The sequence below is a fragment of the Bos javanicus genome, chromosome X, assembly GCF_032452875.1.
Source record: "Bos javanicus breed banteng chromosome X, ARS-OSU_banteng_1.0, whole genome shotgun sequence".
Lineage (NCBI taxonomy): Eukaryota > Metazoa > Chordata > Mammalia > Artiodactyla > Bovidae > Bos > Bos javanicus.
The window spans coordinates 75,695,547-75,721,528 of record NC_083897.1 but is presented as its reverse complement, the minus strand read 5'-3'; the positions used below and the strand labels follow the sequence as shown (position 1 = coordinate 75,721,528).

Below are 25,982 nucleotides of genomic sequence, written 5' to 3'. Positions count from 1 at the left end.
AATTGGTTATTTAGAAATGTGTTTAATTTTCACATACTTATGAATTTCTCTAATATTCTTCTGTTATTGATTTCTAGTTTTATTCCATTAAGAGAACAAACTTTGTAAGATTTCAATCCTTTTAAATTTGTTGATGGCTACTTTATGGCCTAGCATATGGCCCATTCTGAAGAATATTCCATGTTCACTTGAAATAAACATATTCTACTGTGGTTGGAATCAGTGTTCCAGAAGTCTAGATGTGATATCTAGTGGTTTATAGTGTTGGGTAGTATGTTTTTATTTGCAGATTTTAACAGTGTTTTCTCTTTTACTTGAAAAACCAGTAAACAGGAAACAAGTTGATAAAACTTTAAAAAGGCAGGACAGTCCAGGTTCGATGCATGATACTGGATGCTTGGGGCTGGTGCACTGGGACGACCCAGAGGGATGGTATGGGGAGGGAGGAGGGAGGAGGGTTCAGGATGGGGAACACATGTATACCTGTGGTGGATTCATTTTGATATTTGGCAAAACTAATACAATTATGTAAAGTTTAAAAATTAAATAAAATTAAAAAAAATAAAATAAAAAGGCAGGAAACTACTAGCCAAAGCAACATATAAAATGAAAATGAAAAAATATTTCCAACTTGAGTTCATATATTAAAATTCTTTTTCTTTTAAAATTTAGTTCTTGTGAAAAATAGTGTTTAATAAATTATAAACATTAAGAATAATTCTGCTTAACTTCTTATTCAATTAATTAATCATATTTATTGAATATAGTTAAATTGACACCATATACATTAGTAAAATTTAAAGGAAAAATACATTAAAGCGGAAAACAGAAGATATGCATTTTAGATCTGGCTCTGTTACTAACTTGCTCTATGGCCTCCATGGAGAATCTGACTTCTCTGGACAGCAGTATCTGTATCAGTAAATATGGACTATTCCAGCTCTAGAATTCTTTCTATAGGTCTGAAAAAGCATGAGGTTTGAGAGTGAGAATTGAGTTTCTTTTAGAACTTCACCAGTTTCTCCAAGTAACTTTTTCCTCTCTAGGACTTGGTTATTGGATCTATAAAATAGGTATAATAATATACACCTTGCTAGGTATTTGTTAAGTTTGAATGAGATTTCATAGGTAAAGTAGCTAGCACAGAGTGTGGTGAACAATAGATGATTGCTTGTTAAATGTTTACTTTTCTTTATGAGTAATAAAAAAATAGTAGTGACAATAATGATAGTTGCTGTGCATGTCTGTACTCTTTTAAATGATAATCAGAGTTTTCACATCTCATAGAGAGGAAAAGTATTAATTCTTATGTAATTTTGGTAATTTTTATAGACTAGAAAGTGCGATGTAATAGTGGAAACTTTCTAGAATACAAAATACAAAAGAAAGTTTCAAGCTGGTGTACCTTTTAATTTTTAATTTATTCTTTGTGCAAAACTATATCCCTTTGGAGTTAGGCAGCTTTTAGAGCAATGATAACACTCTAACTTATATCTGGGCTTACAGTCTTGATATTTATTATCTCATTTCATTCTAATTCAGTATCTGATACATAGTAGAAGTTAATCATAGAGTTTATTGAATGACTAAATTCCTCTTGCAATATTTTACTAAGTAAGGCAGCAAAGATAACATCATCATAATCTTTCCTATGAAGCAACTTAGCCTCAAAAGAGAGGCTAATTAACTTACCCAGTGCCACAGGGCAAGTTATAAATTAAATCTGATATTTAGATATCCTGACTACTCCTTGCTCCTCACTTAACCTCATCACATGTGCAAATTAAAGTTTCTTAGCCCTTGCCTGTCTATACATTCTCCATATATAAAACAATATATTTATTGTTTTAAAAAGGCTTTCACAAAGTTATTATATTAGTGTGAAGACTATTTCTGATCTGTCTTTCTTTTCCATATGGAAAGGCAGTGAGGAAAAAGGCTTATTATTGCAAGCTATTAATGATTAATTATGTGTGAGTATTTGGTTATTTAGATTTCCAACAGGTTAGCAGAAAGAAAAAAGTCCAGAAAGAGAGGAGAGCTGGAGAGAAGACAGAGAGTAATAGAAGGTGGCCGGGACTGCCAATTTCTGGTGCTTTCCATGTCAGGCTTCTTGTTTTCTACATTTTATTTTAGCTTAATTATTTCAAAACTTTTGGAGCATAATAACATTTCTCACTAAATATTGTTAATTCTTAAGTGTTATTTTATTTTGCCTTGTGCCTAATTGATCTCTCCTTCATTGCTACAAATACATGTTTAATTTTACAACGGGAGGCAGAGTTGTAAAAGTAGAAGTTGAAATATGGAAATTCCCTTCAGTATTCACCTTTTTAGTGCCTTTAATGATATTGGCTTTCAACGTTATTTTCTTCCAATAATCAGAAGAGTTTCTCTAGTAATGCAGCTGGTTCACTTGTTGTCTATTATGTGGTATCTGTGGTATAACTGACAGGAAAAAAACAATATGAAAAGGCTAAGAAAAACAGTGAGCTCAGCTGTAGAGTTTCAGACATTCTGTTCTGTGTGGTTGTAAAATTTCATGCTTTCTTTTTCTCATGTGAATTCTATGTTACCAGATATCCTGTACACATATGACTATCCTGAATTTCCGTCCCATATCCTATTTTTCTGTCCCATATCCCATTTTTATCTGTATCAGAGGATATAATGGTCCTCCCATTTGAGCCAAGTAACACACTTCGTACTTGACTACTGTTGGCATGTGTTACTTCTCCCCTCTCCAACTAACCAAGTTAGAACACATCCCATATTCTCCAAACTAAAAACACTTCATCAAACTTTCTCACATATTAGAATCACTGTGAAGCAGATAATAAGTGAAATGAGAGTCTTGTTAGTCATATTAAATGATGCTAGCAATTGTTTCCTAAATTTGACCTTTTAACTTTCAATTATTTTTTACTTAGAAATCATATAAACTGGAAATGGAGTGATAGCAGTCGCATGAGTTTTAATTTAACTTTCTTTTGGTGTGGGCATAAATATTAACCTTGTTCTGACTTGTTTTCTCTAGGTTGAGCTAAGTGGATGAAGAAAAAAGCTCAGACCAATTATATTATAATTTAGTTAATATGCCCTGGGAAGGAAGTGGCATTTTAAATAATATAATATTCTGGTAAATAGAGTGCTGGTACATATGACAAGAATTATTATTACTATTTCAAATACTTTAATTATACTAATACCAAAAATTACTTAATGAAATATTTATATTAAACATAATTGAATCTTGCTTTTTGACAATATAGAGTGCCCGGCATGTAGAAAATACTTACTAGAGGTGTGTAAAATTGAAATTAAATTAGCCTGTGTTTTCATACAATGAAGGGGTCTTTGGGGTCATTATTACAAACATAAGTTACTATAATACCATTTATTTATACAGCATTTTCAACTTTCTAATGCTTTTTAAATTTTTAATTAAAGTTTTAATTGAAATATAGTTGATTTACAATGTGTTATTTTCTGGTTTACAGCAAAGTGATTCATATATATATATATATTCATATTCTTTTCCATTATGGTTCATTATAGAATACTGAATATAATTCTTTGTGATATACAGTTAGACCTTGTTGTTTATCTCATAATGCTTTTTAAACACAAAATATTTCATTTGATGCTTTCTCTAACTTGGTTGGGTAGGTAAAAGAAGTATTATATTACTCATTTCATAAACAATATGAGTTGTATAGCTAGTAAGTGATAGAATTAGGAATTTATTCTTAATCTCCTGGCCTCTAGTGTTCTGACTCATATATTGCCCTTGTTATTTAATATTTGATATCTTGTGATAAGCTGAATATTATATTAATAAAGTTTAAAATAATTTATCCTTAAAAAATCTTTTAAAAACGTAGCTTTTTTTCCTTTAATGAAGAAGAATTTTTATTTTATTTTTTAAATTTATTTATTTTAATTGGAGGCTAATTACTTTACAATATTGTAATGGTTTTGCCATAGCTTTTGAAATATACAGGTAGTTTAAGAACTAGAGCAATGTATTTGATTTGCATAATAAAATCTGCCATGCAGACAGTTGCAAATACCTAAATCACCTGGTCCAAAAGTCCGGTACAACCCAAGTTCTAATTAAATGGTAGATATTATTGTTACCTTTATCAGCTTGTACAATGTTTCAATTTGGTGTATTTGTTACTACATATTTGATTTTATGCTAGTTGTCTGTGTGCTGTGTGCTCAGTTGCTTCAGTCATGTCCGCCTCTTTGCAACCTATGGACTGTAACCTGCCAAGCTCCTCTGTCAATGGGATTCTCCAGGCAAAAATACTGGAGTTGGTTGCCATGCCCTTCTCCAGGGGTTCTTCCCAACTCAGTAATCGAACCCATATCTCTGTCATCTCCTACATTGCAGGCAGGTTCTTTACCCACTGAGCCACTTGGGAAGCCATGTCTAATGCTTGCTAATTTTTTTCTCCTTCATTACATGGTAAACCTCTCATGTTATACTTTATACACACTGTCCATAGTACCTAGCTCAGTCTGGGCCATGTATTTGAGTTTTAACTACTGGATTAGAACTGTGGCTTCTGGTGAAAAGAACACTGGATATGGAGTCAGGAGACCCAGATAGCAGTAAGTTATCTCAATTAAGTATCTTTCCTTTCTCTGAGCCTCCTCAACGCTTTCATTTGTAAAATTTAGGAAATAGACTTATTAAGTCTTTTACAACTCACAAATTCTATGACTCTACGATTAGATAATGGATCTTTTTCCTGAAACAAAGAATTGTACTGTAGTCAAATAAACCTCTAAAGCCAGATAGAAAAATATAGAGCCCAAGTAAGTTGACAAACCATCTCATTTTTCCCGGAACTGTTTCTAGTTTTAACACAGCAAGTCCTGTGTCCCATGTATCCTCTCAGTCCTGATAGCCTCAGGTATTTTGGCAAATGGTGTTTTTCCTTTATAGTGGCTTTAAGCATTTTTGTCTTGAATTCTACATTGATAGATAGTGCTTGATTTTGGTGGTAGAGATAAGCAATTGAGTGAGGAAAAAAAAGTAAGAAGAGCCCATGATATATAAATGAGCACCCCTCTCTGGTTAGTGGTAATTCAATGTCACTGAATCAATCACTTTGGAGAACTTCTCTGTACAGGGCACTGTATTAGGCTATGCTGTCAAATGTAGGCATGTAGAAGATTTCGTCTCTGTGACCCATGCTATCTGTGTGTGTGTTGGAGGGGTAGGTTGGGGGTTATAGGAGATACACCTAAAAAATGTCTCCATATACCTCAAGATGGTATATGATGATTAAATGTGTTAAACTATTCAGGGAAGGAAGCGGAGGCCAGTGAGAACTAGACGAGGTAGAATTTAAGGTTTCAGAGGATTTGGATTAGTTATGGAAATGGCTATTCAGACAATCTAAGGGGTGGTACACACACTGCTATATAGTGCACAGGTCCTACAGGTAAATAACTGTTCATGTGGGTCCAATGTCCATGAAAAAATACCATTAGTTCAAAAAAGGAAGTTCTCCTAGAGATACAAAAGGGAAGTTTGTGATAATGAGGAGTTTGGGGTGAGATCAAGGGAACTGGGGAAACAGAACTACTATGAAATGATCTCTACAATTTTTCTTCTGAGTTTTCCTCTACTTTTTAGGATTATTTAACTTAGGTCTCTGCTGCCACAATCTTGTTTGTTTCTCACCACTGCATTATGGATATTCACATGCAATATAGGAAAGGGCACAGGCTTCAAAAGCCAAAGAGGCCTCTACCAACTTACTAGCTTTGTGACTTTGGATGAATGAACTAGCTTTGCTGGAGCACTGTTTGCTCATTGACGAAACAGGAGCAAACATACCTACTTCACTGGGTTGTTTTAGAAATAAGTAAATAATTAATGTGCATAACATGCCAGACATTGTTGCTGGAAGATATTACAGGCTCAATGAATGGTAAATTCCTCACCTGTCTCCTTCTAGGGTTCAGTTCAGTTCAGTTGCTCAGTTGTGTCTGACTCTTTGCGGCCCCATGAATCGCAGCACGCAGGCCTCCTTGTCCATCACCAACTCCTGGAGTTCACTCAGACTCACGTCCATCGAGTCGGTGATGCCATCCAGCCATCTCATCCTCTGTCATCCCCTTTTCCTCCTGCCATCAATCCCTACCAGCATCAGAGTCTTTTCCAATGAGTCAACTCTTTGCATGAGGTGGCCAAAGTACTGGAGTTCCAGCTTTAGCATCATTCCTTCTAGGGTTATGATCATATATTTGTTTACTTGTCTAAGTAAGAGGCAAAATCTCCTTCAAATGGCCTCAGAAAGACTCACAAAGGAGTGTTCGAAATACAGAGGAAACATATTCTTCATATTTGTGGAAATCCCTTGAGACCTGGAGATTCAACCCCCTCTACCCACACTCCCAACCCTGTAGTTCATCTGTTTGTGTGATTTAAGTTGGGACATTAGCCCCTCTCAAGTCCATAAGAACACAAGTTACTTTCCTTGACTTGACTCTGTGTGTCATGCAAGCAGCCTGTCTAGCAGAGCAGATATACTTGGCTACTATGATCTGCAAGTGTTGAAAGCTGATTCCTTCCAATCTGCTCCTGTGCACCAACAAAAACACATTAATAGGTGTAAACTCTAGGGCAAATTTCCCTGCTGCAGGGAATAAGATCTTGTCACTTTATCAGGAAATCTTGGTTACTGATGGATCTCATTATTTTCTCCAGGGCCTTTCTTTGTTTGGTTAATTTATGAAGTCCAAGAAGTGTGCTTTCAAAGCTGCTCAATGTCTCTGTCATCATGCCCTTAATTTTATAGGAATTCACCCTTCCTCTCACCCCTGCTCTCAGCAGCTCCTAACTCTCATCTGAATCCTTTTCAACCTCCTTCTAATTTTCCCAAACCCTCTTCTAAACTTTCCCTCTATCCTCTCTCTAATCCCTCCATTTCTCATTCAGTCTACCTCCACTCCAACCAGTCCTCTGCTCTGTCCATCCTCCTGTACCCCATCACTCACTGACATGTCACTACTCCTGGAATGTTCAAGCTTTGAGACTTTTCAATTCCCTCCCTCCCTTCCTACTTTCCTCTCTCCCTCCTAATTTACTTGTGTCTTATTCATTCACTCAGCTAAACCAAGAAATAATTAAAACACTAGTAGAATTTGCACTAGTTTATTGGTTTTTTAAAAAATCACTTGCAAATTTATTTTCTTTATTGAAAATATGCTGCAATTGTTGTGATAAAGAAAATCTTGATAAGGAAAAAATCAAGTCAATATAACAACTACATTTTTAGATGTTAGTTTCTATTATCTTCATGCATATTGTTAGAATAAATTGTAATTAAAACAGGCCCACATTAATGTAGGGTTCAAAGAAGGGGGCATGAAGGATTGGTGAAAAAAATGTAATTCAAAGTTATCAGGTTCAGTTCACAATCCGAGGCAGGGTTGTTGTACAGGTAGCCTTAGTTCATTGCCAGAGATTCAGTGGAAGATTCTGGGAGCAGCAAATGCTGATGACAGCTGAGGTTACAAAAGATAGGTTTCTTGGAGTAGTCACTAGGACAAAGAATCTACCCAGCAATTATTTCATCATGATGTCTTCTATTCCACCTGTCCTGAAGCAATTGTAGTGACAATAACAGGATGTAAAAGATATAGTGTGGGTACTCTACTCGATGTTAGGATCATGTGTTTCAAGTGGATTCCAAGAATCAGAGGGTACCTTGGTGCATGAATAATGTCAAACTGGAGCTCTTCAACATGGTTTCCAATTTTAACTTCAACAGGTGGTGTTTCCTTGGTTATAGGTCCATTAATCAATGTATGGCCATCTACAGTTTCCAGCATCAGAGAAAAGATGTTACTGCGAATGGGCAGCTTCTCTTGAGGAACCACAGAATGGTCAATGCTGTTTCTGTAGGAGCCTGAATCCACTGTAGCTTGCTCAAAGAGCTGTCGTCTTCCCGGTCGGATTTCAACGGTAAACCATAGTGTATGAAATATGGATACTGGAAGTGAGGGGGATGCATATTTGTAGATTGGCCTGCCCGGGTTCCCCCTTACCACAGGGCCTCGATGTTTCCCACCTGCTGGGCATGATGAAGCTTGACAGGGCAGTCTCTGGTGAAATGACCAGGATGTCCACAGTAGAGGCACAAGTGGCCTTCACGGCAGCGGGCTCGATCAGCTTCATTGAGGTGTTGGTGACAACTTGAAGCCTGCACTGGCTGGTTTTCAGCTGGTAAACTCTTGAGTCCAGCTCTCTCCTCAGAGGGACTTGCATCTTGTGGACTTGGATCAGGTTTACCACTTAGCTTCTCTTCTAGGGAGATGCATTGGGTGATCAGATCAGACAGATTGGTAGCTGGGCTTGTGTGAGACAGTTCACTTCAGATAGAACTGGCAAACCCTTCCTGAAATTGGATTCAGAGAATGCTTTCACCCAAATTTTGTTCTTGAATAATGAGGTGGAAGTGGGTTGCATATTGGTGGACATGGTCTTCTTGTTGGCAGAGCTTAGGGATGTGGTGGTTGGCATCTTCCATGTTTTCTGGATTGTCAAAAGTATCCTGAAGCACTTGCATGAAACTTTCAAATTGCTCCAGCAGGGGGCTTTGGATATCTGCTAACAGCTGGAACCACTAACAGCTGGAACAACTTTTCTTCTTTACCTAAGAAGTAGTTGCCAACAAAGCTTACCAGAGCTGCTTTGGTGGGATACAAGCACCCTCTGACTCTCATGGAACTCTTCAATTGAACCAGAAACTCAGGAATCTTCTGGGTATCCCTACTGAAGGCTAAAGAATATTCTAGGAGGAAAGCTTCATCCTTTAACTCATTGGAAGACTGTGGAAACTCTGAAGCTGTTGTTGTTTCAGCAGCTGTTAGACTGTCCAGGGACTCCTTGGATGTTATGAGTCCTAGGAATTCCTGGGCATGTTTAGGATCCTGGAGCTCCTGGGGAGCAGGAAACTCAAACAATTCCATGTGTCTAGAGGTATCTTGACATTTTGGTGCCTCCTGTAGCTCCTGGGCATTTGAGGGGTGCCAGGGCTCTAATTTCTGGGGCTCCTGGCCTGCTGGGGCATTCTGGGTATCTGGGGACTTCTGATCCTCCTTGAAATTTGGAGGTTTATGGTCCTCCTGCAGAGAAGGCAATGGCACCCCACTCCAGTACTCTGGACGGGGGAGCCTGGTAGGCTGCAGTCCATGGGGTCGCTAAGAGTCGGACACGACCGAGCAACTTCACTTTCACTTTTCACTTTCATGCATTGGAGAAGGAAATGGCAACCCACTCCAGTGTTCTTGCCTGGAAAATCCCAGGGACGGGGGAGCCTTGTGGGCTGCCGTCTATGGGGTCGCGCAGAGTCGAACACGACTGAAGCGACTTAGCAGCAGCATGGTCCTCCTGGGCCATTGGGAGCTTCTGAGGCTCCTTGGCCTCCGAGGGCTTTCAGGATCTCCAGGCTCCTGAAAGTTTGTAGATTATTGGAGGTGCTTGGGGATCTTGGGTTGCTGGGGGCTCCAGGCACCCTGGAGATGCTAGGGGCTCCAAGGACTTTTGGGGATCCTGAAATGCTGAGGTCTCCCAGGTTTGGAGGTCCTGAGACTCTCTGGGCTTTGGGACTCCTCGACATCTGGGGGCTCTTGGGGTTCCAAGACTGCTAGAAAATCCAGGGGGCTCTGGGGGTCTCTGGGTCTCCTGGAGTGGTTCATCCTCCTTGGCTGCTTGGGGCTTCTGGAGTTCTTGAATGAGGGACTGCAAGGCAGCATTTTCCTCCATCAGCTGCTGACTTGAGCCTGCAGAATTTCATTCTCTGATTTCAGAGCAATATAGGATGCTGCTAAGTCCTCCATCATCTTTTAAGGAAATGAGGTTGGTTTGGCAGTTTGCTGCTGAGAGAGTAGGTGAGTGCTTGTGAGGTCTTTCTAAAAGCTCCTCACAGGCAGATATCAGGCTCCGTGAGCTTTCCAGAAAATGGGGATCTGTGTCCCACCAAAATTGATTAACAAGCCTCTGGAGCTCAGAAAAGGGAGATATTAGATACACTGTGAAGAGAGTGTGATCTGAGGATCAGAAACTGTGGAAAGCACTCATTAGAAATAAATAATAAGAAAAGTTGCCTGACGGTGCTGGATTTCTTTTACTATAGGCTTATATTCATGAGCTGGGTCATATATGCTAGCTCTGACCTCATGACATCTTAAGACAACATCTGATCAAGACTGTGTATTTATTTTGCATTCTTCTTTTGAAACTGAGCATTATAATAGAAGCAATTTCCCCCTATTCTTTCCTGTTTTATATAGTATTTAATTTCTAATGTCTACTTTAATTTCCCAATGTAACACTTGGATTTTAACAGCTGCTTTGAATGACTAAATCAAATGTTTGAACAATGTGGAGATTTTAAGTTATGTGTGGGCAAACCCAAGAGATATTTTTGGGTGGCTGGGGTAAGAGGTAGGGGGGAGCTTTCTGACATCTCAGAAATCATACCACATAAGTAAACACACAAGATTAGTCTCAGGAACAAACAAGCAAAATTTTACTAAATATATATATGTTCAGCAGACACATGTGCATTATTTATAAAATACCTCAAAATAGTTAGGAAAATAATATTTATAAATGTACATTACCATTCAGAGACTTAGTCCAAGAGCTCCACTGTCTGCATACCTGTCACAGAGAAGGGAAGCATGTGAATGAATGGCTGTGGAGGCTTGTCTTTTCTGCATACACTGAACTCAAACAAACATACCCACTCCAAGAACACATTCCAGCTCTCCTCTGTAACATAGCTATTTTGAGTGTGGAAGAATTTATTTATTTATTTTGACAGTACCTCTCAGTTTAGAGCCACAAAGAAAGTAGGATGCTGCACTGATGTGAGGCAGCCTCATGTACTCAGTCCTTGGTTACTTTAATAAATATTTGGCCAGGAAACTGGGAGTAATGCCACTGCCCTTGTGAAAAGTTGCAAACATTTCTGAATGACCACAGTAGTTTTGGAGTTTATTTTTTATATCTGTCTCATATAACCTCCCATCACTCTGTCCACACTGGGCTGTTTGTTGAATTCTTACTCAGAGAGCAGCCTGCAACACCTTAGTCCCCGCCGCCCCGCCCCCCACTTACTCTGTTCCTAGTGTCCCTCCCTGCAATGTTTTCTTGGGAATTTTACCATGGACAGACCTGGACAAGGTATAATAGGGTAAGATTTTGTGGGAGGCCAACTTTATTGAAGGGTACTTGTAACAGTCTTGCAAGGTCCTTGGCTTGCTCTGAATGTCTTGGCCCAGGGTTCTTATCTTTCCCTGAACCATTCAGGTGCTCTAGCAAGCACCCAGGTATCCCACTAACGGCTGGCCTCTTGAGAAATGACCTTGCTCAAGATCTCACTTTCTCTTCTTGTGACAAATCATAGTCATGCCCTGGGCATGGGCCTTGTGGCCATTTTAGGTAAGTCTCATTTTTTGTCCTAGTAAGGAGTGGGTTTGGGGGCTGTCTTTGGCCAAATCAAATCATACATCTGGTTATTCATTGTCCCAAGTCTCCTTTAAAAATGGTAAGTTTTTTTTGTTGTTGTTAAGATTGCATTTTATTTTAATTTTTTTTACTTTACAATATTGTATTGGTTTTGCCATACATGTTGATAAAGTTTTACATTAATCAACATAATGGGATAAACCCTGGTGATGGAATATTCCCAAGTCATTGCAAATTGATGGACTGAACTAGCTGAACCAGAATGGAGAGGCTTTGAAAAGAAAAGTAAAACCTTTTGCAAATCGAGTGATTGTCTTTCCTTTTTATGTTTTAGTCTTTGTAAACAAAACACATAAAAATACTACCATCATCAGGAAATAATGTGTTCTAGTTATGTGAATTTTTCAGGTAACTGAGGTCTTTCCTTTGAAAATCCAAAACACACAGTTGATACTTACCTTGTGTGTGTGCTCAGTCATGTCCAACTCTTTGAGGTCCCATGGACTCCAGGCTCCTCTGTCCATGGGATTTCCCAGGCAAAAATACTGGAGCAGGTTGACGATTCGTACTCCAGGGGATCTTCCTGACCCAGGGATTGAACCTTCCCGCGTCTTTTATGTCTCCTGCATTAGGAGGCGGGTTCTTTACCACTAGAACTACTTTAGAAGCCCTGTTTACCTTACTAATTAAAAAAGCTGAGAAATATTTATAGCATGCATTATACTTCTTTCTTCATTCTTAAGTAGATTATTTTGAGTGTAATTTAATTTTTAATGGTTTGGGCTCATACTTATATGAAACAGCTCCTTTACTATGTTTAACACCATGTTGCCTCCTGAAAGTTATCGAGAAGTATAAAGCTGTCAGTCTTCAAATTAAATATCTCAAAATTGTTATACTTTCCAATTTCTTATAATTTTTTTCACTTTGTATTTTTTCTACTCTTTTGCTATCAGACTGTCACATTGCCCTTTCACACTGCTATCTAAATGCCTGTCCATATTTGTTCAGTCCCCCAGTCATGTCTGACTCTTCACGACTGCAACACACCAGGCCTTTCTGTCCCTCATCATCTCCTAAAGACTGCCCAAGTTCATGTCCATTGCATCGGTGGTGCCATCCAGCCATCTCATCCTCTGATGCCTCTTCTTCTGCCCTCAATATTTCCCGGCATCAGGGACTTTTCCAATGAGTCAGATGTTTGAATCGGATGACCAAAATGCTGGAGCTTCAGCTTCAGCATCAGTCATTCCAATGAGTGTTCAGGGTTGAGTTCCCTTAAAATTGACTGGTTTGATCTCCTAACTGTCCAAGGGAGTCTCAGGAGTCTTCTCCAGCACCACAGTTTGAAGGCATCAATTCTTTGGTGTTCTGCCTTCTTTACAATCCAGCTCTGACAACAGTTCATGACCGCTGGGAAGACCATAGCCTTGACTATATGGACCTTTGTCAACAGAGTAATGTCTCTGCTTTTCAACACAGTGTCTAGGTGTGTCATAGCCTTTCTACCAAGAAGCAGTTGTCTTCTGATTTCATGCCTGCAGTCACCAGCCACAGTGATTTTAGAGCCCAAGAAAAGGAAATCTGTCACTACTTCCACCTTTTCCCCTTCTATTTGCCATGAACTAATTGGGCCAGATGCCATGATCTTAGTTTTTTTTTTTTATAAATTTAGTTTTAAGCTGGCTCTTTCACTCTCCTCCTTCACCTCCATCTAGTGGCTCTTTACCTGTCTCTACTAAGTATAGGTAAATTTGGCAAATTATTTAGTCCTTCTAAAATTTAGTGTAAAACTCATCTTATAAAATTGTAAAATGGAGTTATTACTTGCATTTAACTTTATAGAGCTTCTTGGACATGGCTGAGTGACTGAACACGGGCTTCCCAGATGGTGCTGGCAGTAAAGAACTCACTTGCAAATGCAGGAGATGTAAAAGATGCAGTATTCAATCCCTGGGTCAGGAAGATACCCTGGAGGAGGAAATGGCAAGCCATTCCAGTATTCTTGCCTGGAGAATCCCATGGACAGAGCATCCTGGCAGGCTATAATCCATGGGGTTACAGAGTTAGCCGTGACTGAAGTGACTGAGCACAGCACTATATAGTTGTTGCAAAGATTTAATGAAATAATTCATTTAAAAGACTTAGCACAGTTTCTAGCAGCTAGTAACCCCCAATGAAGGTTAACTATAATAATGATGATGATGATGAGGAGGAGGATTAGAAAATGTAGCTAGAGAGATAAGTTTTCTAGAATTGTGTAAGGGATGAATAGGGTCTCTCAAGTTACAGTGCGTGTGTTTTGCATCATTGACTTTATAACACTCAGGAGCTTTTCTTTTCTTCTTGACTGGGTTATGGATGATGCAGTTTACCAAATAGCACTCTAGAATAAGAATTGGAGGCACCTAAGCATGAAGATGAGATGATTAACAAAGGGATTGTGGAACAGTCCAGATAGATGTCTAAAAAGTCCATGGACTAAAGCACGGAACAGTGCCTTGCTTACAGGCATATTTATTCAGTGGGTAAATCCAAAGACCTCTCCCCTACTCCTGCTAAAGAACAAAGACCAAATTCAAAGTCCTTAAGTACAAGTTTCAAACCGTCTAAACATAGAGAATTATTCTGAGTGGGAAAAAGAACTATGCTGACTTTTTGTCAGAATGCCTAAAGTAATTTTAATATCCTAAAATGGATATTTATTAATATCCTATGCTATGCTATGCTAAGTCACTTCAGTCGCGTCCAACTCTGTGTGACCCCATAGACAGCAGCCCACCAGGCTCCCCTGTCCCTGGGATTCTCCAGACAAGAACACTGGAGTGGGTTGCCATTTCCTTCTCCAATACATGAAAGTGAAAAGTGAACGTGAAGTCATTCAGTCGTGTCCGACTCTCAGCGACCCCATGGACTGCAGCCTACCAGGCTCCTCAGTCCATGGGATTTTCCAGGCAAGAGTACTAGAGTAGGATGCCATTGCCTTCTCCATTAATATCCTATGTTAATCCTAAAATAATTAATATCCTAATAGCCTAGTCAAGTAAGAATAAGAAAGCAAAAACATCCAAACTCTCATCTTGTTTCCCCTATACTTTAATCTTCTTATGCTCACAACATGATGGAATTTATGGAGATTTAGGATAGTTATGAAAATATTTTAAGTAAATTAGTTTCTTTTTTTTTTTTTCTAAACTGGGCAAATGAACTTCTAGGGGAAAAGGAAGAAAAATATGTTCATTTAACAGATATAAAGACTGCACAGTTCTAGTTAATGCATATATATGGGATTTAGAAAGATGGTAATGATGATCCTATATGTAAGGTAGCAAAAGAGACACAGGTGTAAAGAACAGGTTTTTGGATTATGTCAGAAAAGGCAAGTGGGATGATTTGAGAGAATAGCACTGAAACATGTATAGTACCATATGTAAAATAGATCGCCTGTGCAAATTCAATGCATGAAAGAGGACACTCAACCAAGAGGGATGGGGTGGGGAGAGAGGTGGGAGGGGAGCTCAAGATGTGTGTGTGTGTCGGGGGGGGGGGGGCGGACACATGTACACCTGTGACTGATTCATGTTGATGTATGGCAAAACCTACCACAATATTGTACTTATCCTCCAATTAAAATAAATTAATTTTGAAAAAAGACTGCACAGTTAAGTTCAGTTATGTTAATACATTACATATATTAATTGTTAACTTAGGGAGAAAGAGAAGGGAAAGTTTAAATGAGATGAAATTCTACTTTGTACATCACACTACAAATTATAGTTTTATTTTATTGGCAATATACAATATGAAACATTTTAGATTTCTGCCAGGATCTTCCTTCTCAAAGCTGGCTAGGCTACATCTTCAAGTAACTCATGCTCCTGCCCTTTCTGTCCCTCCTTCTTCATGCCTGGAAAAGAGTCAACAGGACATATTACCCCACAGGCCTCTGGCACAATACCAAGCTACCCCTTGGGGAAGTATCACCCTGTTGTCTGTTTTGTTCAATATATTATTCCTATGGTTGTGTTAGAGGCTTGCAGCACTTTAAACTTAACTCACAATGTGCTTTGTACAAGTCAAACCTTTTGTTACCAACACTATACGGCATCAGGGCAACAGGAATTCTCAATTACTTTAGAAGTTGGAAAGCTTTCCAAGAATTTTTCCTACTCATGTAACTGAGATACAAAGCATATAGTAATGAAATATAGTACAACTCTGAAGGTGTCAAAGTTTGTCACCCCCTTGTCTCCTTTTATGATATTTGCCATCTTCTCATTTTATTTCTGGTCCCATGCATACTTAGGTGGCCTTTCCCTTTGATCAGCTATAATTTTGGGAAAATGAATCCCTACAGAGTTCTAAAAGGAACTTTCTTGTAGTATTTTCATAGGGTATTCTGAAAGGCCGCAATCTGTTCAAGATCCTTCTGTTAGGAGAGACATTCTGAGACAGAGATACAATTTTGACATCCTTTAGATCACACTACTCTGGTGGCCCTATATATTTTCTTCCTTATAAGTTTGGCCCAGTATGGCTCCTAGCATTAGCAAATTTGATTAATGATCTCAATGCCTTGGTTTCATTTAACCCTGGTGATGTGTTGATCAGGCTGCCCTAGCTAAGGGTTGAAGCAACTACCATCAAGCCTAAGAGTGGGATAGGGAGCTTTTGCTATAACCTTACTCCTAGAGATATTCTTCTTGCAGGGATCTGGCCTTCTCCTTTACTTCCTAGAGGCCTACTCTCTGGGATTTGTCACTGTTGGTTCACTCAGAAAGGAGACTAAGTCCAAGTTTATGGGAACAACATGGCAGAAAAGAGAGAGCCAGGGGTAGAAGGGAAGAGGAGGGGAGTGAAGAAGGAAAGATCATAGAAAATCTAGAAAGATGCTTTAAAAAAAGTATATGTACCTTTTGGTAAATTAAAGAGAAAATTTAATTTTATGGTTTAAGAATTTAAAAATCATATGTTAGTTATTTGACTTTTTTCTTGTTTCTTGAGGTACGCCTATATTGCTGTGAACTTTCCCCTTAGTACTGCTTTTAGTGTCCCACAGGTTTTGGGTTGTTGTGTTTTCATTTTCATTCGTTTTTATGCATATTTTGATTTCTTTTTTTGATTTCTTCTGTGATTTGTTGGTTATTCAGCAGCGTGTTGTTCAGCCTCCATATGTTGGAATTTTTAATAGCTATTCTCCTGTCATTGAGATCTAATCTTACTGCATTGTGGTCAGAAAAGATGCTTGGAATGATTTCAGTTATTTGAATTTACCAAGGCTAGATTTATGGCCCAGGATGTGATGATCTATCCTGGAGAAGGTTCGTGTGCTCTTGAGAAAAAACTGAAATTCATTGTTTTGGGGTGAAATGACCTATAGATATCAATTAGGTCTAACTGGTCTATTGTGTCATTTAAAGTTTGTGTTTCCTTGTTAATTTTCTGTTTAGTTGATCTATCCATAGGTGTGAGTGGGGTATTAAAGTCTCCCACTATTACTGTGTTATTGTTAATTTCCCCTTTCATACTTGTTAGCATATGTCTTACATATTGCGGTGCTCCTATGTTGGGTGCATATATATTTATAATTGTTATATCTTCTTCTTGGATTGATCCTTTGATCATTATGTAGTGTCCTTCTTTGTCTCTTTTCACAGCCTTTGTTTTATTTTTTATTTTTTTTAGTCTATTTTATCTGATATGAGTATTGCTACTCCTGCTTTCTTTTCAACTCTATTTGTGCAGAATATCTTTTTCCAGCCCTTCACTTTCAGTCTGTATGTGTCACCTGTTTTGAGGTGGGTCTCTTGTAAACAACATATATAGGGGTCTTGTTTTTGTATCCATTCAGCCAGTCTTTGTCTTTTGATTGGGGCATTCAACCCATCTACGTTTAAGGTAATTATTGATGAGCATGATCCCATTGCCATTTACTTTATTGTTTTGGGTTCCAGTTTATACACCCTTTTTGTGTTTCCTGTCTAGAGAATATCCTTTAGTATTTGTTGGAGAGCTGGTTTGATGATGCTGAATTCTCTCAGCTTTTGCTTGTCTGTAAAGCTTTTGATTTCCCTGCATATTTGAATGAGATCCTTGCTGGGTACAGTAATCTGGGCTGTAGGTTGCTTTCTTTCATCACTTTAAGTATGTCTTGCCATTCCCTCCTGGCCTGAAGTGTTTCTATGGAAAGATCAGCTGTTACCCTTATGGGAATCCCTTTGTGTGTTATTTGTTGTTTTTCCCTTGCTGCTTTTAATATTTGTTGTTTGTGTTTGATCTTTGTTAATTTGATTAATATGTGTCTTGGGGTGTGTAAATCTGTATATCGGTCAGGAAGCAACAGTTAAAACTGGACATGGAGCAACAGAATGGTTCCAAATAGGAAAAGGAGTACATCAAGGCTGTATATTGTCACCTTGCTTATTTAACTTCTATGCAGAGTGCCGGGGTCCAGCCCCAGCTGATCCAGGGTATTGGAAGGAGAGACGGCCTAGGCGACTATTTATATGCTAATTAGAGATATAAAGAATAATAGAATGAGGATAGCTCAGTAGGAAAATTCAGTGGAGAAAAGAGGCTGAGTAGCTTGGTTTACGCGGGAGACCAATAAAACTTCAAGACAAGAAGTTTGCACCACTTATGTAGGCCGCAGGTGCCCTCTCGAACAGCAGAAGGTGCCTCACCCTAGACACCTTCTTGAGTGGGTCTTAGAAGCCCAGGCATAATTAGTAAGCATGGTGGGTTCCGCACTCCAGATGGAGACTTCAGCCAGAATGTGAAAAGAATGACATGGGGAGACCAAGCGCTGGTGAGCAAGGTCCGTAGCTTTATTTTCAACAGGGGCTTATATACCCTAAGTTACACATAGAGGATAATAGGCGATGCAAAGTCAGCAGTCTTTGATTCTTATCAAAAACCAGGATTTCTTTCCTGCAAATTTATCGTATACAAATGGTTTAGGTGATTTACATCATCTTCTGGCCAGAAGGCTTATTAACATTTTATGACTCTTGACAAGGACTTATCAACAAAGACTTATTTTCTCTAAGAGTAATTATTTTAAGGTTTGGCGCCATCTTCCAAAGATAAAATTGCATTCCTATAGGGTGGATGTGTAATGGGTTTACAACAAAGGAAAGAATTTATTACCTTAAGGGTCTAAAGGCCACTACTTATTTTTTCTACATACCAACTATTAATTAATACATATTCAAGGATACAATTCAGGGGATGTGAAAACTGGCAACAAACATTGACTCATCAATGAAATCCCTTACTAGTCTTATTCTGACAGTTTCTAACTCTCAGAGAGGCTCTAAGCTATTTGAATATCTTAAGCTTCCCGTGCCTCTGGAGGCTGGGAGACTGTAAACAATCGTATGCATAGCTGTAGGAGTCCGGGTAAACATGTCAGGCGAGTTAGAGAGCGATCTGAGGGGTTTGGATTTAAACACTCCTAATTGCCCAGGAACTTTATTAATTGGAACTGTTAGTTAACTCTTTGACAGAGAGAGCGAGATGGTGGTAGGGGATAGCCCCCAGTAAAGTCAGAGGTGAGAGCACAAAGCAATAAAGTAGGCAGACTCTGGTTTTTTGGGGGAAGATACTCGAGAATATCCGGGGAGACTCCCGAGGCTCGATTCTGCCTTTGAGTATGCCGAGCCTCCTTCCTCATGACCTTTGTCACGAGCGGAATGTCTCTCGCCAGCTCCCGGCAGCAGAGTCATCATGAGAAATGCTGGACTGGAAGAAACACAAGATGGAATCAAGATTGCCGGGAGAAACATCAGTAACCTCAGATATGCAGATGACACCATCCTTAGGGCAGAAAGTGAAGAGGAACTAAAAAGCCTCTTGATGAAAGTGAAAGTGGAGAGTGAAAAAGTTGGCTTAAAGCTCAACATTCAGAAAACGAAGATCATGGCATCTGGTCCCATCACTTCATGGGAAATAGATGGGGAAACAGTGGACACACTGTCAGACTTTATTTTTCAGGGCCCCAAAATCACTGCAGATGCTGACTGCAGCCATGAAATTAAAAGACATTTACTCCTTGGAAAGAAAGTTATGACCAACCTAGATAGCATATTCAAAGGCAGAGACATTACTTTGCCAACAAAGGTCCGTCTAGTCAAGGCTATGGTTTTTCCTGTGGTCATGTATGGATGTGAGAGTTGGACTGTGAACAAGGTTGAGCGCCAAAGAATTGATTCTTTTGATCTGTGGTGTTGGAGAAGCCTCTTGAGAGTCCCTTGGACTGCAAGGAGATCCAACCAGTCTATTCTGAAGGAAATCAGCCCTGGGATTTCTTTGGAAGGAATGATGCTAAAGCTGAAACTCCAGTACTTTGGCCACCTCATGCAAAGAGTTGACTCATTGGAAAAGACTCTGATGCTTGGAGGGATGGGGGCAGGAGGAGAAGGGGACGACAGAGGATGAGATGGCTGGGTGGCATTACTGACTCGATGGATGTGAGTCTGAGTGAACTCCGGGAGTTGGTGATAGACAGGGAGGTCGCAAAGAGTCGGACACGACTGAGCAGCTGAACTGTGAACTGTGAACTGTGTGGGGTGTTTCACCTTGGGTTTATCCTGTTTGGGACTCTCTGGGTTTCTTGGACTTGAGTGATTATTTCCTTCCCCATTTTAGGGAAGTTTTCAACTATTATTTCCTCAAGTATTTTCTCATGGTGTTTCCTTTTGTCTTCTTCTTCTGGGATTCCTATGATTCGAAAGTTGGGGCGTTTAATACTGTCCTGGAGGTCTCTGAGATTGTCCTCATTTCTTTTAATTAGTTTTTCTTTTTCCTCTCTGATTCATTTATTTCTACCATTCTATCTTCTACTTCACTAATCCAATCTTCTGCCTCCGTTATTCTACTATTTGTTGCCTTCAGAATGTTTTTGATCTCATTTATTGTGTTATTCATTATATATTGAACCGTTTTTAAAATTTCTTCTAGGTCCTTATAAAAAATTTGTTGCACCTTCTCAATCCTTGTCTCCAGGCTATTTATCTGTGATTTCATTTTGATTTCAAGATTTTGGATCATTCTTACTATCATTTTTCAGAATTCTTTATCAGGGAGATAACCTAACTCTACATCTAAAGCAACTGGAAAAGGAAGAAATGAAGAAACCCAGGGTTAGTAGAAGGAAAGAAATCTTAAAAATTAGAGCAGAAATAAATGCAAAAGAAACAAAAGAGACCATAGCAAAAATCAACAAAGCTAAAAGCTGGTTCTTTGAAAGGATAAATAAAATTGACAAACCATTAGCCAGACTCATCAAGAAACAAAGGGAGAAAGAAGAATGGAACTGGAGGAAGCAACCTGCCTGACTTCAGGCTCTACTACAAAGCTACAGTCATCAAGACAGTATGGTACTGGCACAAAGACAGAAATATAGATCAATGGAACAAAATAGAAAGCCTAGAGATAAATCCATGCACCTATGGACACTGTATCTTTGACAAAGGAGGCAAGAATATACAATGGATTAAAGACAATCTCTTTAACAAGTGGTGCTGGGAAATCTGGTCAACCACTTGTAAAAGAATGAAACTAGAACACTTTCTAACACCATACACAAAAATAAACTCAAAATGGATGAAAGATCTAAACGTAAGACCAGAAACTATAAAACTCCTAGAGGAGAACATAGGCAAAACAGTCTCCGACATACATCACAGCAGGATCCTCTATGACCCACCTCCCAGAATATTGGAAATAAAAGCAAAAATAAACAAATGGGACCTAATTAACCTTAAAAGCTTCTGCACATCAAAGGAAACTATTAGCAAGGTGAAAAGACAGCCTTCAGAATGGGAGAAAATAATAGCAAATGAAGCAACTGACAAACAACTAATCTCAAAAATATACAAGCAACTCCTACAGCTCAACTCCAGAAAAATAAATGACCCAATCAAAAAATGGGCCAAGTACTAAACAGACATTTCTCCAAAGAAGACATACAGATGGCTAACAAGCACATGAAAAGATGCTCAACATCACTCATTATCAGAGAAATGTAAATCAAAACCACTATGAGGTACCACCTCACACCAGTCAGAATGGCTGCGATCCAAAAGTCTACAAATAATAAATGCTGGAGAGGGTGTGGAGAAAAAGGAACCCTCTTACACTGTTGGTGGGAATGCAAACTAGTACTGCCACTATGGACAACAGTGTGGAGATTCCTTAAAAAACTGGAAATAGAACTGCCTTATGATCCAGCAATCCCACTGCTGGGCATACACACTGAGGAAACCAGAAGGGAAAGACACACGTGTACCCCAATGTTCATCGCAGCACTGTTTATAATAGCCAGGACATGGAAGCAACCTAGATGTCCATCAGCAGATGAATGGATAAGAAAGCAGTGGTACATATACACAATGGAGTATTACTCAGCCATTAAAAAGAAAACATTTGAATCAGTTCTAATGAGGTGGATGAAACCGGAGCCTATTATACAGAGTGAAGTAAGCCAGAAGGAAAAACATAAATACAGTATACTAATGCATATATATGGAATTTAGAAAGATGGTAACAGTAACCCTGTGTACGAGAGAGCAAAAGAGACACTGATGTATAGAACAGTCTTATGGACTCTGTGGGAGAGGGAGAGGGCGGGAAGATTTGGGAGAATGGCATTGAAACATGTAAAATATCATGTATGAAACGAGATGCCAGTCCAGGTTCAATGCACGATACTGGATGCTTGGGGCTAGTGCACTGGGACGACCCAGAGGGAGGAGGGAGGAGGGAAGAGGGTTCAGGATGGGGAACACATGTATACCTGTGGTAGATTTATTTTGATATTTGGCAAAACTAATACAATTATGTAAAGTTTAAAAATAAAATAAAATAAAAATCTAAAAAAATAAAAAAATCATACACCGTGACCAAGTAGGCTTTATCCCAGGGATGCAAGGATTCTTCAATATCTGAAAATCAATCAATGTAATACACCACATTAACAAATTGAAAAATAAAAACCATATGATTATCTCAATAGATGCAGAGAAAGCCTTTGACAAAATTCAACATCCATTTATGAATAGAACCCTCCAGAAAGCAGGAATAGAAGGAACATACCTCAACATAAAAAAACCTATATATGACAAACTCACAGTGAACATTATCCTCAATGGTGAAAAATTGAAAGCATTTCCCCTAAAGTCAGGAACAAGACAAGAGTTCCCACTCTCACCACTACTATTCAACGTAGTTTTGGTAGTTTTGGCCACAACAATCAGAGCAGAAAAAGAAATAAAAGGAATCCAAATTGGAAAAAAAGAAGTAAAACTCTCACTGTTTGCAGATGACATGATCCTCTACATAGAAAACCCTTAAGACTCCACCAGAAAATTACTAGAGCTAATCAATGAATACAGAAAACTTGCAGGATAGAAAATCAGCACACAGAAATCCCTTGCATTCCTATACACTAACAATGAGAAAACAGAAACAGAAATTAAGGAGACAATTTCATTCACCATTGCAAAGAAAAGAATAAAATACTTAAGAATATATCTACCTAAAGAAACTAAAGACCTATATATAGAAAACTTTAAAACACTGCTAAAAGAAATCAAAGAGGACACTAATAGATGAAAAAATATATCATGTTCATGGATTGGAAGAATCATTATAGTGAAAATGAGTATACTACCCAGAGCAATCTATAGATTCAATGCAATCCCTATCAAGCTACCAACGGTATTCTTCACAGAGCTAGAACAAATAATTTCACAATTTGTATGGAAATACAAAAAAACCTCGAATAGCCAAAGCGATCTTGAGAAAGGAGAATGGAACTGGAGGAATCAACCTGCCTGACTTCACGTTCTACTACAAAGCCACAGTCATCAAGACAGTATCGTCCTGGCACAAAGACAGAAATATAGACCAGTGGAACAAAATAGAAAGCCCAGAGGTAAATCCATGCACCTATGGACACCTTATCTTTGACAAAGGAGGCAAGAATATACAATGGAGAAAAGACAATCTCTTTAACAAGTGGTGCTGGGAAAACTGGCCAACCGTTTGTAAAAGAGTGAAACTAGGATGCTTTCTAACACCATACACAAAAATAAACTCAAAATGGATTAAAGATCTAAACCTAAGACCAGAAATTATTAAACTCTTAGAGGAAAACAGGCAAAACACTCTCTGACATAAACCACAGCAGGATCCTTTTGACCCACCTCCCAGAATATTGGAAATAAAGCAAAAATAAACAAATGGGACCTAGTTAAAATTAAAAGCTTCTGCACAACTAAGGAAACTATAAGCAAAGTGAAAAGATAGCCTTCAAAATTGGAGAAAATAACAGCAAGTGAAGCAATGGGCAAAGAACTAATCTCAAAAATATACAAGTAACTCCTGCAGCTCAATTCCAGAATAAAAGACCTAATCAAAAGGTGGGCCAAAGAACTAAACAGACATTTCTCCAAAGAAGACATACAGATGGCTAACAAACACATGAAAAGATGCTCAACATCACTCATTATCACAGAAGTGCAAATCAAAACCACAATGAGGTACCATTTCATGCCAGTCAGGATGGCTGCTATCCAAAAGTCTACAAGCAATAAATGCTGGAGAGGGTGTGGACAAAAGGGAACTCTCTTACACTATTGGTGGAAATGCAAACTAGTACAGCCACTATGGAGAACAGTGTGAAGATTCCTTAAAAAACTGGAAATAGAACTGCCTTATGACCCAGCAATCCCTCTGCTGGTCATACACACTGAGGAAACCAGAATCAAAAGAGACACGTGTACCCCCAGTGTTCATCACAGCACTGTTTATAATAGCCAGGACATGGAAGCAACCTAGATGTCCATCAGCAGACAAATGGATAAGAGATCTGTGGTACATATATGCAATGGATTATTACTCAGCCATTAAAAAGAATACATTTTAATCAGTTCTAATGAGGTAGATGAAACTGGAGCCTATTACACAAAGTGAAGTAAGCCAGAAAGAAAAACACCAATACAGTACACTAACACATATATATGGAATTTAGAAAGAAGTTAATGATAACCTTGTATGCAAGACAGCAAAAGAGACACAGATGTATAGAATAGTCTTTTGGACACTGTGGAAGAGGGCGAGGGATTGATGATATGGGAAAATGGCATTGAAACATGCAAAATATCATATGTGAAAAGAATCGCCAGTCTAGGTTTGATGCATGATACAGGGTGCTCGGGGCTGGTACACTGGGATGACCCAGAGGGATGAGATGGGGAGGGAGATGGGAGGGGGGTTCAGGATGGGGAACACATGTACACTCATGGAGGATTCAAGTCAATGTATGGCAAAACCAATAGAATATTGTAAAGTAAAATAAATAAATAAAAACTAAAAATTAAATAAATAATAAAATGGAGAAGCAACAAGGAAAAAAAAGGGAGGGGATATATGTATACCTATGTCTGATTCATGTCGAAGTTTGACAGAAAACATCAAAATTCTGTAAAGCAATTTTCCTTCAATAAAATATATATTAGTTAATTTTTAAAAAAATGGTAAGACTGAGATTATAGAGACTTATTTTCTTGGAGATTATTTGCTTTTGTAAGTTTTATTAATTGAACAGGAATTACATTTGCAATTTGAAAAGAAAGTTAATGTTGTTTTAAAAACAATCAGAGATAGTTGAAGAAGAACAATACTTAATGATAAGGGGGCTAATTCACCAAATAGACATGAAAATATTAAGTGTGTTTGCATCCAATAATAGAGCATCAAAGTACATAAAGGAAAATATGATAGAACTGAAAGAAAAAATGCACAGGATAGTTAGAGATTTCATACTCTTCTGTTAGTAATAAATGTAGTAAATAGGCAGAAAATCAGCAATGACAGATCTAATCAACACTATTCACTGGGGAGATAGAAAAAATGGCAGAAGAGTAAGACAAGAAGAGCATCTTCCTTCCCACAAATACATCAAATTTTAATCAGAATTTGGAACGACTCCTACAAGAGAACTTCTTAATGACAGCAGAAGTACCCAAACTTCCAAAAATGGAAGCCAATCTCCTTAGAACGAGGTAAGGCAAAAGATACAGACATTAAAAGAGACAAAGGATTTCAGGACAGGGATTGTGCCCCAAAAGAGGGAGTCATGAAGGAGGAATAACCGGGGGGAAGGGCAGGGGATAGATTCAGAACCCCAGAGTGAGTGCAACAGTAGGGGCTCAGAAGGCAAAAGAGAGAAAACTCACTGCACAAATCGCTGCCAAATATCACTTCTCAGTCAAGAAGCAGCTTGCAAGTATCCACCCAGAGCAGAGAGTGGGGGAAGGGTGCCAAGGTTTGGGCACAGATCCCAGGGAACTATTGAGGGTGGGTGGGGGGGGGGTGACTGCCTTGAGACTACTCTGAGAGGGTTACTTCAACACAGCTGTGGAATTAGATGTGACTACCACTGTCAAGGCTGGGGAAAGTGCCTGAGGCAGCC

The 25,982-nt window shown here is 38.7% G+C and overlaps 1 protein-coding gene and 1 pseudogene across 1 annotated transcript; both read right to left on the bottom strand.

Annotated features, from left to right (window-relative positions):
- Nucleotides 1-8,039, bottom strand: part of LOC133242601 (ubiquitin-conjugating enzyme E2 variant 1-like) — a 47,542-nt pseudogene extending 39,503 nt beyond the window's left edge.
- A 30-nt stretch (nt 8,040-8,069) lies between these two features.
- Nucleotides 8,070-9,870, bottom strand: RTL3 (retrotransposon Gag like 3). Its single transcript, XM_061408776.1, is given in 4 exon segments — nt 8,070-8,675; nt 8,677-9,153; nt 9,590-9,798; nt 9,801-9,870. Coding segments are annotated over 4 exon segments (1,362 nt in total).
- Between the last annotated feature and the right edge of the window lie 16,112 nt (nt 9,871-25,982).